Source organism: Callospermophilus lateralis, chromosome 1 (assembly GCF_048772815.1).
Source record: "Callospermophilus lateralis isolate mCalLat2 chromosome 1, mCalLat2.hap1, whole genome shotgun sequence".
Lineage (NCBI taxonomy): Eukaryota > Metazoa > Chordata > Mammalia > Rodentia > Sciuridae > Callospermophilus > Callospermophilus lateralis.
This window is the reverse complement of record NC_135305.1, coordinates 169,625,621-169,644,399: the sequence shown is the minus strand read 5'-3', so window position 1 is coordinate 169,644,399 and position 18,779 is coordinate 169,625,621. Positions and strand designations below refer to the sequence as shown.

Sequence of the window (18,779 nt, the reverse complement as noted above, 5' to 3'; positions counted from 1 at the left end):
TACAAAACGAAGGCCCCAAACACAGGGTCCAGTCGCTGATGGCTGGATGAGAGGGCATCCTACACAGCGACCTCTTAAATGCTGACGTAGGGGATTTCTCCCCCATTTATTTTTGTAAGCTTTGTTTTCGTGGCTAGTGCACGGTTAACTGCTGAGATATACCTCTGCCTGAGGTCACCCTGTCCACTCTAGCCACCAGCTAGAGGAGGCTGCTCAAAATGAAGAGTCATCACATTAAATAAAATTGTAGAGAGAGGTGCAGTGTTTCCTTCTCACTCGGGCACATTTGAAGGGCTTGGCATTAGCAACCTGAGGCTGGTGGCTTCCATGTTGAGAAGCAAAGCCACAGAACAGGCCCATCTCACGAGAGTTTATGGGACTGCGTGGGCCAAGGCCTGATCTCTTTCTTATGAGAGACAGCGGATGCAGATCTTGGTAAGAACGACAGGTTTCTGGGGTTGGCTTTTGTGTTATCTTCCTCACTACCCGCTGAACCTCCTTATCGTGGCTGCCCATTTTATATTTCAGAAAGTTCTGGAAAGGGAAGTTGGGGTCTTTAAAAAACACCCTTGAAAGTGAGCACACTTGAGAGAAAGCACCCAGATGCAAAGAGGGTGTGGGGAAACCCACACATTCCAGATCTTTTTATTAGTACCCATCAAATAGCAAAGGGAAAATGTACCCTCAGGCCCAGCTTCCACAGCTGCATGGAACCTGAGGACCCCAGCAAGGAGGAGGCAAAGTCAAGTTCACCCCTGGCCCTGGCTCTCTAACCTCTGAACTCACATTGCGATTCCTTTTCTTTTTGGTACTGAGGATTGAACCCAAGAGAGCTTAACTACTAAGCCCCATCCCCAGCCCTTTTTATTTTTATTTAGAGACAGGGGTCTCGTTAAGTTGCTCAGGGCATCACTATGTTACTGAGGCTGGCCTCAACTTTGTGATCCTCCTGCCTCAGCCTCTTGAGCTACTGGAGGCTAGTTTATATTTTTGAACAAGCGTCATCAGCGATCATGAGGCTGTATATTTTTAATAGCAATTTTTATTTTTATGGTGGTGGTGGGGCTGTGAGGGGAAAAAAAAGTGTAAAGCTTGAATCACACGAGTTTAGTTTTCTTCAATTAATACTAAATGTTCCTTTTTTTCATTAGAAGCTCTGACTTGTTTGTGGCTACATCCTTAACACCCAAAAAAGTGCCTGGCCCACAGTAGGCACTTTAAAAGCATTTGTTGAAAAATGAATATCTTTATTTTTAAAGGAATGATGGGAGAGTTTTAGTCCTGCATCCCATCCCCCCACAGAATAAATCTTCCGGATGCTTTGCTGTAACCTCCAGGGTTCCCTCCCTGCTCATGAGGCTCAGCCTCCCCCTCCACATTCCAGAAGGACAGCTCCAGGACAGGAGTTGGGGAGAAGACACACTCCTTGGAGTCCAAGCATCTCCTATCCTTTCTCCCTGCACCGACTTTGGACTTTTAAGACTCATGAAAACAGAAATCAGTCCAGCTACCAGGAAGCAGCTGTCCAAAAGCAATAACAGAATCTTATAGGCACACAACCACCGTGGGGACAAGAAAGAGGGTTTCAAGACTGCTAAGTTTGTCTCCAGTGAAATCCATGCAGGCGCGTGTTCACAGTGGTCTAAACACACTGGAGGGGAGGGCTTTATAAAGCCTTAAACTACACTAAATTCAGAGAAATGCTGTAGTTCTACAGGTCATATTGTTTTGGCATTTTTCTTCTTTTGGGGGGGTTGGGGAGGAGGGAACTGGGCATTGAACTCAGGAATGCCTAACCACTGAGCCCCATCCCCAGCCCTATTTGTATTTTATTTAGAGACAGAGTCTCACTGAGTTGGTTAGGGCCTCCCTAAGTTGGTGAGGCTGGCTTTGAACTCATGATCCTCCTGCCTCAGCCTCCTGAACTGCTGGGTGTCATATTCTTCTGATTAAAAAAAAAAAATCTTATCATTTATACTCCACACTGATAGAGCCAAATAATGTGCTCTTTTTGTATTATTCAAAGTGCTGGGGCTGGGGCTCAGTGGTAGAGCATTTGCCTCTCATGTGGGAGGCATTGGGTTCGATCATCAGCACCACATAAAAATAAATAAATTTATTTATTTACCATAATTTATTTATTTACCATTATAATGGTATTGTGTCTATCTACAACTAAAAATTAGTTTTGAAAAAGTGCTAGCAAGCAAGATGTTTAAAACATGTCTTCAGTTTTGTAAAAATATATTTACAAAAAACACATGCTTAGTGTGATATCTTTTCATAGTGATAGGCTTGATATCATTTCCTTTAATCTGACTCAAATAGTATCTTTAACAGGTATGAGAGGGATGTTTTCTTATTCCCTAAACTTGAACAAAGGTTTTCATAACTGCTCATTTGGAGAATTTATCAACTGGTATACTAAATTGGGATTTTCTATTGGAGTCAAATGGACAATGTCAAAATTATTTAATATTGTTAAAGTTAGGTGATGTTTAAATTTTACTGAGTATCAATAGAAGCCTCAAGCGTGGTGGCACACACCTGTAACCCTAGCAGCTCAGGAGGCTGAGGCGGGAGGATCGAGAGTTCAAAGCCAGCTTCAGCATCTCAGTGACACCCTAAGCAACTCAGGAAGACCCTGTCTGTAAATTAAACATACAAATGACTGGGGATGTGGTTCAGTGGAGGGACCTGGGTTCAATCCCTGTTCCCCCGCCCCCCCAAAAAAAGTTCATTCTGAAATCTGGGCTTTTTTTCCCCCACTGAAATAGGATTAATAGATTAATACAGTCAAGCTACTGACATGGGGTCTTCTCTCTAACACAGATCATCACGTAATCTAGAGACTTCCTTACAGCACCTCCCCAGGGGATAGCAAGATGGTTGATGTGATGTGTACACTGGGCAAGACACATAGCAAATGCTCAGTAGAATTTAAGTATTATCATCATTTGCTTTTGGAATGGTTTTTGGTACCTTAGGAAAAATATTCTAACGCTCATAGGAACTCCTTTATTTTAGTCCTTTCATAGTCAAGGATCATAGTCAACTATAGGGCAATATGGAGGCTCAGGAGGGGAACAGTTACCCATAGGCTTTTGGGGTCACTTTTATGGTTTACACATAAATATATATTTTTGCAAAAGGAAGGCTCTCTTGAGACTTCCCAGTTTATTGGGATAGTATTTTTTTAAAATAAGAAATGCTTTCTGAACTATATTGTAGGTAAACAAGAAACAAAATTGACAAATTTTATAAAGCCTTTGGCAGTTATATGAACAAAGAATAAGGGGGATCAAATTTATGCACATTGTTTGCTTTTTCCTGTACCTAGCTTCTCTTATGTGTTCAGAACAATTTCTCCTTACTACGTTTTTTTTTTTTTTTTTTTTTTTTTTTTTTTTTGATCTTCTGGCTATGTTTCATCATTATCTACAAATTCAACAAATGGAGCATTCATATTTCATAGTGGAAACTCAATGAATCAGGACAACAGTATTGGAAAAGAAAAAATACCCAACAAATTGTTAAGCCTCATATATTTTTTGTTTATGTAACTAAGTATCATTTCCAATTCAGAAATATTTTTGAAAGTATCTCTTTAAAAATATACACTTGAAACTATCCAATTACATAAAGCTTGACTCTTGGCCACACAGACTGGAGGGGAAAGGGTGCAGTGGTACAGGTTGGAAGGAATTTACAAAATTAAAATGTATCTTTTTAAAACTGGAAGAAACATATACATTCATGTCTAATTCACACAGCCTACTTGCCTTTACAGTCTGCTCATAAACACTGATTTTTTAAACATGGTATATAAAATTAAATAACATGGAAAAATAAATATGCTTTATTATATAAACATAGAAATCTGTACTGCTCAAAATATTCAGAAAATACTAGGTGTGGCTGCTTAAAACTGTCCAGGAAATATGGTCGTGCTATTTACAATCTTTATTTTCTTCTAGAGACAGGTGTCATGAGGTGATAAAACACTGATGCAAAACATTTTTCTCTTCCTACCTACGGGAAGCTGCAAACTTGAACATGAAAATGAGGTAGACACAATTCATCAGTTGGCCAGGCAGAAACCAAAGCACGATCCTTCACGAGCTCATAAATTCTCATTATGAGGGTTGACAAGCAGTATTCTAAAGCACCTGAAGCAAGGCTCAGAGAACACACACTTTTAGGTTGGTCACGAAAAACCCCAACAAGCCATGTCTCCTAAGGAGAACCACCATCTCCAAGTTGATTGGAAGGAAGATACACAGGGCCAAGTAGAGAAACGCCATAGAACCATCTGGAGCCATAGCACACCCAGCAGAACTTGCTGCGTGAGTTATATGGATGGGTGAGCTTGCTCTAGATGGCTCTTGAGTTTTAGCTGATTTCTACTTTGGCTGGAGAGCATCAAGCTCTCTTTACAATCTGCCGTTCTGATCATGGGGTATGTGCATTCATGACACGACGTCTACCTCTTGGCTTCAGGAGTACACTCAAAGGCACAGTGGTTGAAGAACCTTATTTCAAAAATGAACATGGCCAAGGGAGAGTCCAAGGAGACACACACACACACACACACAATTTTGGTTCTGGGGATTGAACCCAGAAATGCTTCCCCAGCCCTTTTTATTTTTTATTTAGAGATAGGGTCTCACTAGGTTGCCTAGGGCCTCGCTTTGAACTTGCAACCCTCCTGCCTCAGCCTCCAGAGTCACTGGGATTATAGGCTGGCATCACCATGCCGAGCTTCCAAGGACATATTTTCAAAAGGACAGAAAAGGCTGAATCATGATTCTTAAATCTGCAATGATGTGAGTCACAGCCAACCATCTGTCTAAAGTGGACCCTTGAACTTCAAGTTCACTGAAGCTTCATTTTGGAGACTCTGGAAGCCAAGATAACAGTGGTTTGGGCTTTTTCACCTAGATATTGCTCTTTAGTAGCAAGTGCTGGAGTAGGCTATCTCCACTGCGACCTTGGAGAAGGCTTCCTTTGACCTTGGGGGAAGCCACCTCACTCAGTGTAGCTGGTTCTTGGCATGAGAGCGTCTATGTGTGGAAGTCCTTGGGAAGAGAAAAAAACCTGCAGGAACCTTTCCTACCCCCAAACTCTAACAAATCTAAGTTGCCTTCTCTTAAAAGCAATATATTAGTGCCTCAAATGTACTTTTTATTGTGAATTCCACTGTGGGTGACAATGATCAAGCACCGTAGGAGTGACTTTATGGCTATGAACACATTCACTGAGGTATGCTTAATTCAGAATCACTAAGATGTTGTATACCAAAGCATCCACCACCATGGAAATAGACAGAAGAGGAAAATTTTTTAAAAAAATTTTAAAAAAAGAATCTGAAAGACTATCTTCTCACACATCTAGTTAGGAAAAGTAATATATTACAAATGTATCTTTTTCCAGAAAATACTTTTGATTTAATTAAAAAAAAATCACAACTTAAAAGCCTTGCAGAAGTGGCCTTGCCCTTAAGATGTTAGAGGCATTGAAAGCGACATTCAGATAATGATCACTGTCCAAAGGGAGTGCTAGACATCACACAGCCTGCACGCAGAGTTTACAACTCCACCGACTTGTTCTGCAAGTGCCACAGCACTGGGGTCTGACTCTCTCTCCCTCTTTCTTCCTCCTTGGCATTTCAGAAAATTGTACACAGGCCCAAGAAGAACCATATTAAATAAACGTCATGTCTTCAGTTAAGATAATCAGCAGTTCATATTTTACAATTTAAGCATGTAAGCTCTTAAAATATCTATGGGGGCGGGTGGTGATCCTGTGCAGAGAAGGAAAAAAAAAAAAAGCCATACTAAGAATACATTCAAGTAAGAGAATTCTGTGGAAATTGATATATATGTACATGAGTGTGGATGTTCACAGGTGTGTTTACATACGTTGGTGTGTACATGGACGTACACATGCATAGAACCCTGGCAAGATGTCATTTTCCCAAGGAATACTTTATAGAAAAATACAGGACCATCTAAGGAATTAGAGCACGGGAAATACAAATTTCTGTTTTTCTTTTTTTTCACCCAGTTACAGGAATATGTAACAAGGAGGCTCATGTTTTTTGGTGAAAATTAGTGACATTCTTTTTTTTTTTTTTTTTTTTTTTGGTACCAGGGATTGAACTCAGGGGAGCTCTACCACAGAGCCACATCCCCAGCCCTTTTTGTTATTTTATTTTATTTTGAAATAAGTTTTTTCTAAGTTGCTCAGGGCCTTGCTAAGTTGCTGAGGCTGGCCTCAAGCTCATGATCCTCCTGCCCCTGCCTCCAGAGGCATAGGATTATAGGTGTGGGCCACTGTGTCTGGTGACATATTTCTTTTTGGAGGGCTAGGAGGCTTTCTGAAATGTGACTCTGGTGTTGGTGTTACTACTGGTAGAGATTAAAACCGAATGAGTTCGAGCGGGAACATTTTGTGGAAAATAACATGAAGTCTGTGATGAGGAAAGCTGGACATGTGGGAATGTTCCCAACACCCTGAGGTCATCTCTGGTGCTCTTCAGAGCATGCACCTGGGGAGGGTGCCATGACTGGACACAGACGTGCTCCCAGGGAACTGTCCATGTGACTCAGGGTAACATTTCTTAAACCCTGGAGTACAGCTCAGCTGTACAGTACCAGTCGAGATGCCCTTCTCAATTCTTCTAGATTTCTACCTAACAAAGTACAGTGGCCACGGAGCTATTTCTGCAGACACAACCTCAGACACTGAAAACCTTGGTTTCTAGAAGCATCCACAGGTATCAACCATGTAATTCAATGAATGTGCTTTTCAGCTGGTTTCAGGGTTGTTTAAGCCTTTTCCTCAGAATCATACTGAACAAAAAAGGCCTTCTGGATAGGACCTGATACAATACTAAGTTCAACTTCAGTGCAATTAACGTATTGACCAGAACGTTTGCCCTAGCTCTATGAACCAGCCAATGGCTCCATAGCTCGTGGCACAAGCTAGACAAGCCAAGGTGAGGCTGGACACAGTTGAGCCTTCTGTTTGCCAAGAGCTGCCCTAGAAGTTTGCAGAGTGTCACTTACAGTGGCAAACCTGCCTCACCATGTCAGCTGCTGGCTGAGCAGCGAGCAGAGACCAGACGAAAAAAAAAAAGTCTCCAACAGGCTTCCTGTCTGGGCAGAAGAACATTCCAGACACCTTGAAAGTCCCCAGGTCACTGATTCCACTGGGGGTCATTCATCTTTTCAAAATGATTTCAGTCTATTTGGTGGGCCCAGGCTTTGTGACGACTGTGGTTGAGTTGTACCCCGAATGACAGGGAAGCAGACTATTAGTCATTGAAGGAAAAAACTGCAGAGGCCTCAATAAGCACAAATGGTCCCCAGCGTCAACGCTATGGTAGCTTAGAAAGGAGAGAGTGTCTGCTAATGAGCTGTCACTATCTAGGGACATGGTTCTTCTAGAAAAGGAAGCTACTTCTTGGCACCAGGTCCTGTATGAGGTACACGGATTCTTGTGATGTCACCTCTGGCCATGTCGCAAAAATGTTAATGCTACTGTCAGTGACCCGGAGGGGATGACACACTACTCCCCAGGACGGCCTCTAGGACACCCTCGCCAGGGGACACTGATGTCGCAGGGACCGCACCAGAACACCCTGGGATTGGAGAGTTTGGGGAACAAACAGGAATAGTTAGGGCCGTACCGAGCTCCAAGCGCCAGTACTCCAGGCGGCGTCTTGGGGACAGGCGTGTGTGTTACACTGCTCACGATCTGGAGGCTTGTCAAGGATTTCACAGCTCAAATCTGGGAAGCGTTCACCGTTGGACCGCTGACAGGCCACCAGTCGAGTCCGGCTCCCTCCACCACATGGCTTTGTGCACTGCAGAGAGGACAGCAGACATTGTGGTGATTTTGTCTGAATGGCCAGCGACAGATTTTCTTTCCCATAAGGAACCTGTCTTAGCCGAACTCGATGACAGCACTGGACAAGGTGACTCTGACAGCTGGAGCCAGGGGTCACCGCGCGATACTATCTTACAGTGGACCCAAGTCCTCCTCCCTGGGTGGTAGGGGTCGCTCACTGAGGGCTTCCCCATACCTGAGAGGGGTTTTGTATCCATTATCTCCTCAGGTGCAGAGTATAACATTTGCCTCCACTTAATATTTGGGGCCACTGAGGTTAAGGAGTCAATTAACTTGATCAAAGTTAATTTATGCACAAATGGCTGGGGTAAAATTCAAAATCTAAAAACATAAACAAAGCTGGGTGCAGTGGTGCACATCTGTAATCCCAGTGGCTTAGGAGGCTGAGGCAGAGAATCGAGAGTTCAAAGCCAGCCTCAGCAAAAGTGAGGCCCTAAGCAACTCAGTGAGACCCTGTCTCTAAATAAAATACAAAATAGGGCTGGGGATGGGGCTCAGTGGTCGAGGGCCCCTGAGTTCAATCCCTGGCACCCAGGAAAAAACAAAAAATAACAAAAACAAAAAAAACCAAACTATTCAATATTAAATAAAGGAAATAATGACCTAGCCAGTTTTATTTTCTGGCAAACATGTTATTTTATTTTTTAAAAATAGTGCCTGGAACCTAGGGCCCCATACATGCTAGGCAAGTGCTCTACCACTGAGCTACTTCCTTAGTCAGACTCCACCTTCTGGCAACTTCTTTTTACTTTTAGGTACCGGGGATTGAACTCAGGGTCCCTTAACCACTGAGCTACACCCCCAGCCCTTTTTATTTTTTATTTTGAGACAGAGTCTCACTAAATTGCTGAGGCTGGCTTTGAACTCACCATCCTCCTGCCTCAGCCTCCTGGGTTGCTGGGATTACAGGCGTGCAGCACCGCGCCCAGCTATTTTCTGGCAATTTCTAAGCTGTCACCAACCTCTGATGATTTTCTGACTCTAATCTCTTTAGACCTTTATGATGCTAATGTATTTTACTCTCTCTCTGAATCTTAGGACAAGGATGACTTGCCCCTGGGATGAATAAGCAATGTGGTGGGAGATGTTGGCTCAGACTCCTGGCGGGACTCAAACTTCTGAGGCAGGAACAAGTCGCATTTCTTGGACAGTACTGCTGTGCTCACATCCAGGGACCCTGACAGTCAGTTCCCCTGCTGTGTGAGGGCCAGCTCTCCCTAGAATCTGGAAGGATCACTCTGTGCTGACAGCGCGTGTCCCACAAATGCCTGCACTCGGCTGGTGTGGGTCCAATTACAGAAGCTTAATCGGGGGTCCCAGAGGACAGGGATTTTGCGAGGAGTTCTGGGAAACCCACAATCCACCAGGCTCCGAGCCTCCCTCCCCCTCCCTTCCCTTCGGGGAAGCTCTCCAGGATGACGTAACTGTCGATGACAGTCAGCCAAAGCCCCTGCTCTGCCTGCCACTACCAGGTGGCGCAAATGGAACCAGGGGAGGTGGGCGCCACTGCCCTCAGCCAGAGCACGCATCAAGGGGCCCGCAAGCTGGTTTCTCATTCCTCCTCTTGGCAGCGGGGTCTCCCAGGTGCTAACTGACATTTTTCATTTCATAAATTTTACAGTCCAGACAGAACGGCTCGATGAGCTTTAAGTACGTGCTCTTCCTGTGGATTTAGCAGGAGAGAGCTGTATTCTTGGTTAAACGCAAAACCAGAAGCATCTCAACTCCACCATTAAGTACAACAGGGATTCAAGCTCCCTTTCATAACAGTACCATGAAGGATCATGAATATTTTTAACATTAATGATGTCAATTATTATTTTTTGGGGGAGTACCAGGGATTGAACTCAGGGGACCTCAACCACTGAGCCCCATCCCCAGCTCTATTTTTTATTTTATTTAGAGTCAGGGTCTCACTGAGTTGCTTAGGGCCCCGCCATTGCTGAGGCTGGCTTTGAACACATGATCCTCCTGCCTCAGCCTCCCGAGCTGCTGGGATTACAGGCGGGCACCACCCTGCCCGGCTAAAAGCATCCATTTTTTAAAAAATCATCAAAGATTAGTTAGTAAACAACTTAAACCAGCATTTATCAACATTTTCTCCTAATCTGCCTTCTGTATGTATTCAAGCTGTCTCTTATTGGTTATAAGCTAATTGTTTAAATAAGAACAGCACGAAGCCAGGTTTCCTAATGAATCCCAAATCCGGAAGTTTCTATTCAAGCTGGTTCTTGTTCCTTATAATACAAACAATGACACGATTCTTTCAGAGGAACAGGGACGGGTGGTTTATCCTCACCTCTCCCCAGTTGCCGTAAGCCCACTGGGGACAAGGACCGGATTCGCAGGCCCTCTGCTCGTCGGGTTTGATTCTCTCCACGCAGTCGTTTGCAGTGTATCCGTTTTCATCCTGACACACCACGACACGCCGCTGGGCCCCTCCGGCACAGGTACTGGAACACTAACACACCGGTGACAAGTTAACCCTCAGCACCACCTCCGCTGGAGAGACAAGCAGCAACTGGCTAAAACTCAGGCAATGTGACAAAAACTGTTCCTGAGCATCCGTAACCAGGACAAGGCAGCTGGGGATCTTTTTTTTTTTCTTTTGTAACTGGGATTGAACTCAGGGTCACTTAACCACTGAGCCACATCCCCAGCCCTTTTTCATATTTTATTTAGAGACAAGGTCTCACTGAGTTGCTCAGGGCCTCGCTAAGTTGCTGAGGCTGGCTTTGAATTCACGATCCTCCTGCCTCAGCCTCCTGAGCTCATGAGACTTCTAAATTTGTCCCATTTATTGTCTCCCTTAATTTCTCTGCAGTGTGGGGTGGAGTGGGTGGGGGAGGGGAGGGGAGGGTCAATGGACATCATAGTTTATTTGGAGATTCTTCTTTTTGGGGCGCTGCTGGGGAGTGAACCCAGGGCCTTATGCATGCCAGGCAAGCGCTCCGCCAACTGAGCTATCTCCCCAGCCACTTTGGAGATTCTTTTCAAAATTTCGAGAGCTTATTTGGAACCAACGTTGGACGTCCCTTTCAACACAGAGGTCAAATTACTGGCTTGATGAATGGCCACTTGTTGAAATGTCGCTTCCCCAGGACCGCACTCAGTTACTGCAGGAGGCAGCCTGGAGGCCACTGAGACAGGACTCCCTAGCAGGCTGCCGTTCCCTCCGCCCCCTGACTTCAACGGCTTCATGGGAACAAGATAGATTTATGTTTTGTTCATTTAATTTTTTTACTTCCCCAATGAACCTAGTTGAATTCGTCTTGAGGAGCCTGTCTTGGGGCACTTCAGTCTAACATGCTGATGGCTGAGGTTGGCACCCCCCCCCCCCGGCCCCCCGCATTTCCCACACAAGCTTCTCAGCTCTCTCGCGTAGCCGCACCTGGAATGTTTGTGTTCCCATGATTTCCTTATCCTTTTAACCCAGAGTGATTGCCTGCATCCTTTACTCTGCCCCTTCAGTTATAAAATGGGTTTGCCTCCAAAATAACCATCTGACCCTGGGAGCTATGTCAGTTTTACAAATTATCAAGTTGCACATGGCATTTGCAATCTTTTTTGGGGGAGGGTACCAGAGATTGAACCCCAGAGCACTCAGCCACTGAGCCCCATCCCCAGCCCTGTTTTGTATTTTATTTAGAGACAAGGTCTCACTGAGTTGCTTAGGGCCTCACTTTTGCTGAGGCTGGCTTTGAACTTGGGATCCTCCTGCCTGGCTGCTGGGATTCCAGGTGTGCACCACTGCCCCCAGATCATCTCATTTAATTCATACTACCAAAGAGAGCAGGACTTAATGGTACCCTCATTTTACAATTGAGGACACTGAGGCTCACAGGTGAGGGGCCCTCCTCAGCCCCCTCCAATTTGAAAGTGCAAGTTTTTGGTCAAATGGAGACATCTGCAGTCCACCCGCACTGCTAACCTTTAGGGAATGAGATGCTGCCCTACCCCAAGCAGCACTTAGATTATTTAACAGGAGTATTTCCTCTTTAATCTAATACCACTGAAACAGCAACTATGCCACTATAGACTGTGTTCATCTGGAAAATGGCAGAAAGAAAAGCCACTTTGTTTAAGAACTCCCTTTCCATGTTCATAGCAGCCAATTCACAATAGCTAAGCTATGGGACCAACCTAGGTGCCCTTCAACAGATGAGTGGATAAAGAAAATGTGGTCTATATATACAATGGAATATTACTGAGCCTTAAAGAAGAATGGAATTTTGGTGTTTACCAGTAAATGGATGGAACTGGAGGCCATCATGCTAAGTGAAATAAACCAGTCCCAAAACACCAAAGGACAAATGTTCTCTCTGATGTGCAGATGCTAATACACAATAACGGTGGGGAACAGAAGAAGTTCACTGCATTAGACAAAGGGGAATAAAGGGGGGGATGGGACTAGGAAAGACAGTGGAGTGCATGGGCAGAACTTTCCTGTGTTCATATGTGAACACACGACCAGGGAAACTCCACATCATGTCCAACCACAAGAATGGGAAGGTAGACTCCATGTGTGTGTGATAGGTCAAAATGCACTCTACTGTCATGCACATCTAAAGGAACAAATAAAAAAAAAAGGACTCCCTTTTAGAAAAGTCTCTCTCCTCTTTCCCTCCAGGTCTGAGCTGCCTGACTCATTCTGGCTTTCACAATACTGCCCAGCAGTGGCACCCGCTCCTCCATGCATTCCCCGCCCCTTTGAGGAGTGAGCCCTCCCAGAGCATCTTCTTTTCGGGGACCATACTGAGTGGCTCTAACTACACATCCAACTATACATCGCCTTCACCCAGAGCCCGTGAAATCACACACCAGTACCTAAGGAAGAGCAGACAGGTGCAGAGGCATTTCTAGAACTTTCCCTCCCCAAACTCGACCTTAGGGAGAGAAGCAAGTGTGTGGGGGGTGTCTTCTGTGATACTCACGGCTCCCCAGGGGCCCGTCCTCCACTGGTTTCCCCCCAGCACGTGTGTGCGGCTGGGGTTGGGGCTCCGGGGCCGGTAGTCCTCGTTCTGGAAGGGGTGCTGAGGGAGGCCTTTGTCCGGGGTCCGCTGAGGGCACGGGGACATGGCGCAGTCCTGTTCGGTCTCTGGGATGTAGTCGGGGTCGCACTCGCTCTGGTCAATCCCGTGGTCACTGTAGTTGACACATACCACCTGCCGGGTTGCCCTACCTTGCCCACACGTCACAGAGCACTATGTCGGATGTTCAGAAAGAAAAAGGGGTGGTCACTGGGGGGCGCTGTGGAGGATTCGCATGTTCATTTCTGCACATGGCTACTACCTTCCCGGTAGCTCAGGCCCCAAGAGGCTTGGAATGGACCTTGACTCCTCTCTTCCTCCTGTCCCATAACTCAGTGTTCAAGGTATGTCCCTGATCCAGCCACTTGTCATGATGGCCACAGCGACAGTGGCCTGACTTGGAGATCTGGCCTTCCCTGGGGTGTTGCGATGGCCTTACAACCAGGCTCAGGACCTGATGCTCTCCGCCTGAGTCTGCTGTCTGCAGGTCCCAAAACATGTCCCTTTAGGACAAAAGTCCCATCACGTGTCCCTCCAGTGACTTCCCAGGTCACTCACAATAATAACCAAAGTCCTTCCGCTGACCTAGTAGGCTCTTTTAGGGATGCCACTGGCTACCTGATGAGCACCTCTCAGTCGCCCTCACTTCGCCCCAGCCACCCTGGCCTCAAGGGTACCTGTGCACACTCCAAGCAACTGGCTCGGGGGCCTCACCCCGCTGTGCCTCCTGCTGCACCAAACAGACCCCGTGCGGCTGACTGACCTCACTCAGGTCTTGCTCATGGCTCTCTCTAGGCCATGCACTGCTCAACTGTGCCTAGCTCTCATCAGGACCTGCTGCTGCAGCAGACATTGCTTTATTTGTTCGCTGACAGGTTTCTCCACTGGGATATTCTTGCATAAGGCAGGGACTCTGTTATTCTTGGTTCGCTGCTCTTTCACAAATAGCTGATGAATAAACACCAGGATCTGACAGACAGATGCCCGGACTGAAGGACGGACACTGTTTATTGAGGACCTACTTTCTGTAAAGCATTTACCATCTATAATCTCAAATAACCCTCACAGCCATTTTGCAAAGTAGGTGTTCTTTTTGTTTTTGAGAGCAGAAGAAAAATGAGAATTGAAATTGCCTAGGATGATACAACTGGTAAATCATAAGGTTTGGGATTTTAGAGAGTTCTATTTGACTCCTCCAATTTTATGTTCCTATTTTGATATTTACTACTATAACCTTCATTCCTTATGTTTCCTTTTCCCCTATGCTAAGATTTTTCCTGGACTCTATGAGTTTTTCAGGGCAGAAAGCAATAGTTTCCTGTAGACAAAGGTTCATCTACTTTTATAAAAAGCCACAGAAATGTACATATGCACAACGGAATATTACTCAGCCATAAAGAAGAATGAAATTATAGCATTTGCAGGTAAATGGATAGGGCTGGAGACTATCATGCTAAGTGAAATAAGCCAATCCCCCAAAACCAAAAGCTGAATGTCCCTTCTGATGTGTGGATGCTGACTCACCACGGGTTGGGGAAGGAGGAGTGGAAGTTTATTGGATTGGAGAGGGAGGAATGGGGAGAAGGGAGGGGGATGGGAATGGGAAAGACAGTGGGATGAATGGGACAGAACTTTCCCATGTCCATATACGAACACACGACCAGGGAAACCCCACTTCATGCACAACCACAAGACTGGGAAGTTAGACTCCATGTATGTGTGATGTGTCCAAATATACTCTACTGTCATGTAAATCTAAAAGGAACAAAGAAAAAGTAAAAACACCCACAGATGGTGGTTGGTGTGCACAGGGCACTGGGGGAGGATACTCACTTCCCACTCTTGGCAGGGAACTAGACCCACTTGACTTTGAAGGGACCACAGTACCCAGGAGGCCCCCAGACTCAAAGAAAGAGGGTCTCTCGCACTCTCCCCCCACCTACCTGGCACCCTGAAGACATGTCTCCATGAAGACTGGGGTTTCCAGCCAGCCCAGCAGGAGAGTCTGCAAGCCTGTGATAATCAATCTACATCTTTTTTGAAATGTGCATCTTTTGTACCCCTGACCAGCTGTATGTGTGGGTGGAATAACTGCATCACAAACTCTGCCCCCTCTAAAATCTCACCTCTGACACTTGGGACCCCGGCCCCTCCCCCCTCTGCCCATCCCCCACCCGTTCCCAATTCCTCAGAAGTCATGGCTTACAGGGCTCCAGTCCAGGGCTTTCCACCTCCCACAGGGGGTCACCGAGCATTCCTCCTTGGCCACCGGTTTGGGCAGGGCAGCACATGCGCTGTCCTCAGCCACGGAGCCGTCCTCGTCCCGGCAGCTGACATACCTCATCCGGGTCCCTTTGCCACAGGTGGCTGAGCACTGGGCGGGAGGGAAACAGTACAGCAGGGGACTGATGGAGGGTCTTATAGGCATGGGCCACCCCCTGTCATCCCTCAGAGAGCACCTGTCCCTTCTGCCCTCCCTGTACCGCCCCATCTATTTCTTACTGGAGTCCAAGATCCAAATCGCCACTGAGTTCTTGGAACATTGTGCGCGCTTCTCCTTGTTTCTGGGACCACTGGGGAAGGGTGACAGGATGGGAATTCACAGTCCTAGACGTGAAAGGGGAGAAAACCTGCTTATTTCAAGCCATCACACACTTAGAGAGTGGATGAGAACACACGGGGCAAGCGGTCCTGACCCGCCACCCAGAGGGGACAATGAGGGCATCTGCAGTAAGTGGGTGGGCTGGAGTGAAGTGGGCCAGTCCCCAGACCAAAGGCTGAATGTTCCCTCTGATGTGCAGAGGCTGACTCACAATGTGGGGAGGAGAACAGAGGTCACTGGCTGAGACACAGGGGATGAAGGGGACGGAATGGAGATGGGAACAGGAAAGACAGTGGAGTGAATGGGACAGAACTTTCCCATGTTCATATGTGAACACACGACCAGGGAAACTCCACATCGTGTCCAACCACAAGAATGGGAAGGTAGACTCCATGTCTGCAGATATGTGCAAATACACTCTACTGCCCTGGAGATCTAAAAGGAACAATGACAAAAAAGTGTTCCCTTAACCCTTGGCCTTGGGGACTACATCTTGTCCCTGGTCCCTTCCTGGGTGACTCTTTCTGTTTCTGCCTTGAGCTGAGCAAACCCAGATCAGATTCCTGTGTGTTTCCACATCTCCTGACAGTCCTGGCTGGATTCCGTCAGTGCAGAAGGTGATATCATGGGAATCCCTTTTCAGATGTCTGGATTCAGGGCAGGGTCTACTTAATGATTTTTAAAGTCCTATTATAGATCCACTTGCTCATCTAAAAAGAGACGTCAGTCAGTCCAGAGTCGGGAAGGTGCTGAGCAGCACAGGGGCTTCCCCCACATAGGTATCAGATGCAAAGAGCCCGAGGGCATGGACAAGAGTGACTGCTGAAATAATCAGGAAGCGATAAGTTTAGGTATTTATCAGCTTTGTCTTTAATACCCTCTACTTAAATAAAAGTCTGTATTTCTCATGTTAAAATCATGGCTGTTTTTAACCCCCAGCTCACCAAGTTCCCGTGACTGACCAGGCTCTGGTGAGCGGGTCCAACCTAGCTTCAGCACACACTGCCTGAAATCATGACATTAGTTACTGAATTATTTGAGGAAATCATTAAAAATTAAATCTAAGCTCAAGAAAAAGGAAGTCGACCAATATTTGCTACCTGATTAGAATAAAGTCAGGGTCAGGTGTGGTGGCACATTCCCGTCATCCCAGTGGCTTGGGAGGCTGAGGCAGGAGGATTACTAGTTCAAGGCCAGCCTCAGCACCTCAGTGAGGCCCTCAGTCACTGTCTCTAAATAAGATATAAATGGGGCTGAGTTTGGGGGCTCAGTGGTTGAGTGTCCCTGGGTTGAATCCCTTGTACCAAAAATAAATAAAAATAAAATCAGATTTATACATATATATATTCCAAATAACCAGAAAAGGACAAAAGCAATAACAAAACATCAGACTCTTAACACAACAAATAAGTAAATCCAGGTGATTTAACCAAGCGGCGGCCTGACTGCCGTCCTCACAGAGGAGGAGGCTCTGATTCCATCTGAACACGGGGATGTCGTGGTGCCTCAATGCCCAATGTCAGCCACTGAGGTGGACAAGGGGGACTCACCTGGGTGTCCGTTGGTCTGGTGGCTGCATTACAGTCGCTGTCGTCCACCGCTGACCCGTAGGTCCCGATGATGCACTTCACTGCCCGTAGCTGGTAGCCCTGTCCACAGGTGACACTGCACTGGGGGAGGAAGGAAGTCACAACACTCAGCAAATCTTCCCTGTCCCCATTGCCCCAAACATCTGCCCCAGAAAAGCATTTCCATCGTAGGAGGCCAGAGGGGCCGACGCCCAAAGCACTTAGCTGCTAGCTCTGCACAAATCAGTAGCTTCATTGGCCTGTGATTAGAATTAACTATAATGATTATACCATTCATCCTAATGCATCAGTCTATTTACTGATCAACTATTATGTGACACTGGAATTACTGCCACCTCCTAGTGGAATTATACACATAGAGGTTTGTTACAGTTTGGATATGAAGTGTCTTCTGAAGACCCATGTATTAACGGCTTGGTCCCCAAGGTAGTAATGCTCAACGGTGTGGCTTCTGGGAGGTGACTGGACCATGTGGGTCCTGACCTCATCAGTGGACTAGCCCATGAGAGCCACATGGACAAATGGGAGGTGGCGGAAGTGCAGGCAGGTGGGGCACAGCTGGAGGAAGATCACTGGACTTGGGGACTATATCTTGTCCCTGGTCCCTTCCTGTCCAACTCTTTCTACTTCTAGCTGCCTTGAGCATTTGCTCCCCTGCACCTTTCACCACTGGGTTCTGCCCAAACTCATGGTGCCATCGGACTACAGACTGGCACCTTGGGCCAAGATGAACCCTTCCTCCTCTAAGTTGTTTCCGTCAGGTAATTGGGTCACAGCAATGAAAAGCTCAGTGACTCAGGGTTCGGTCCCTTGGCCCTGAGCCCCAAGGGGAGGGAAGGGCTCCCTTTCACATGCAACCTAGACAGCACTCTAGTTCACACAAGTACTTGGCAGAGCTCTGCGGCCTTCCTTGGCTTCTGAAAAAAAACATTCTGAGGAAATAATCGGAGTTCGCATCACTATTTTTGAACAGCACGATGCTCTTATAATAGATCACAAGATGTTAGAAACCACCTAAAAATGCAATAATCAAAAGTTAGCTTAAAAGACACCATTGTATCCAGGTAGGAAAGGAAATAAATAAAAGGGCAAAATAAATCCAATAAATAACATAGATTTTGAAAAGCAGTCTAACAGCAGGAGTGAGGTCAGAGACACGGCAGAGTAAGAAAGAAGTTCCAAAAATTAGTCTCTCCACTGAAGCAACCATCAAGCTGGTAACAAGGGGCAGAATCCACATTTTTGGAACTCTGGCATCTCAGAAAATCTTACGGCCACTCGGAGAGTACCGACCAATTTCAATAAGACAGTGTGGTGGCATCTTTGCTCACCCACCTACCATATTGCACATTGCTCTCCAACGTGGGAACATTTTCCAAAACAGGTCACACGTTAGGCCACCCAAGAGGGCTCAAGACTTTTAATAAGAAGGTAACACAAAACATGTTCTCTGACCACAAGGGAATCAACAGAGGCAAATCGGCCAAGTTCACAGATGCATGGACATTAACATGTTTTCAAATAACCCACAGGCCAAAGAAGAAATCACAAGGGACACAGGAAAGTACTTGAGATGGATGAAAACGAAACAGAAATAAGAAAATTTATGAGATTCAGGGAAAGCAGGGCTCACGGGAAATTGAT

The 18,779-nt window shown here is 46.1% G+C and overlaps 1 protein-coding gene across 4 annotated transcripts in view; it reads right to left on the bottom strand.

The window, feature by feature from the left end:
* The window catches only part of Adamts9 (ADAM metallopeptidase with thrombospondin type 1 motif 9), a 156,340-nt gene that overhangs the window by 61,939 nt on the left and 75,622 nt on the right, over positions 1-18,779 (bottom strand). For 3 of the 4 annotated variants that reach the window (XM_076868927.1, XM_076869093.1, XM_076869015.1), the window contains 6 exons: positions 17,097-17,216; positions 15,447-15,551; positions 15,151-15,318; positions 12,849-13,118; positions 10,214-10,375; positions 7,694-7,870 (listed from right to left, as the gene is read on the bottom strand). In XM_076868927.1, the coding sequence (XP_076725042.1) occupies positions 7,694-7,870; positions 10,214-10,375; positions 12,849-13,118; positions 15,151-15,318; positions 15,447-15,551; positions 17,097-17,216 (1,002 nt within the window). Of the gene's footprint in view, positions 1-5,624; positions 5,804-7,693; positions 7,871-10,213; positions 10,376-12,848; positions 13,119-15,150; positions 15,319-15,446; positions 15,552-17,096; positions 17,217-18,779 lie in introns of those variants that run through there. The other variant, XM_076869100.1, reaches the window with a different exon arrangement.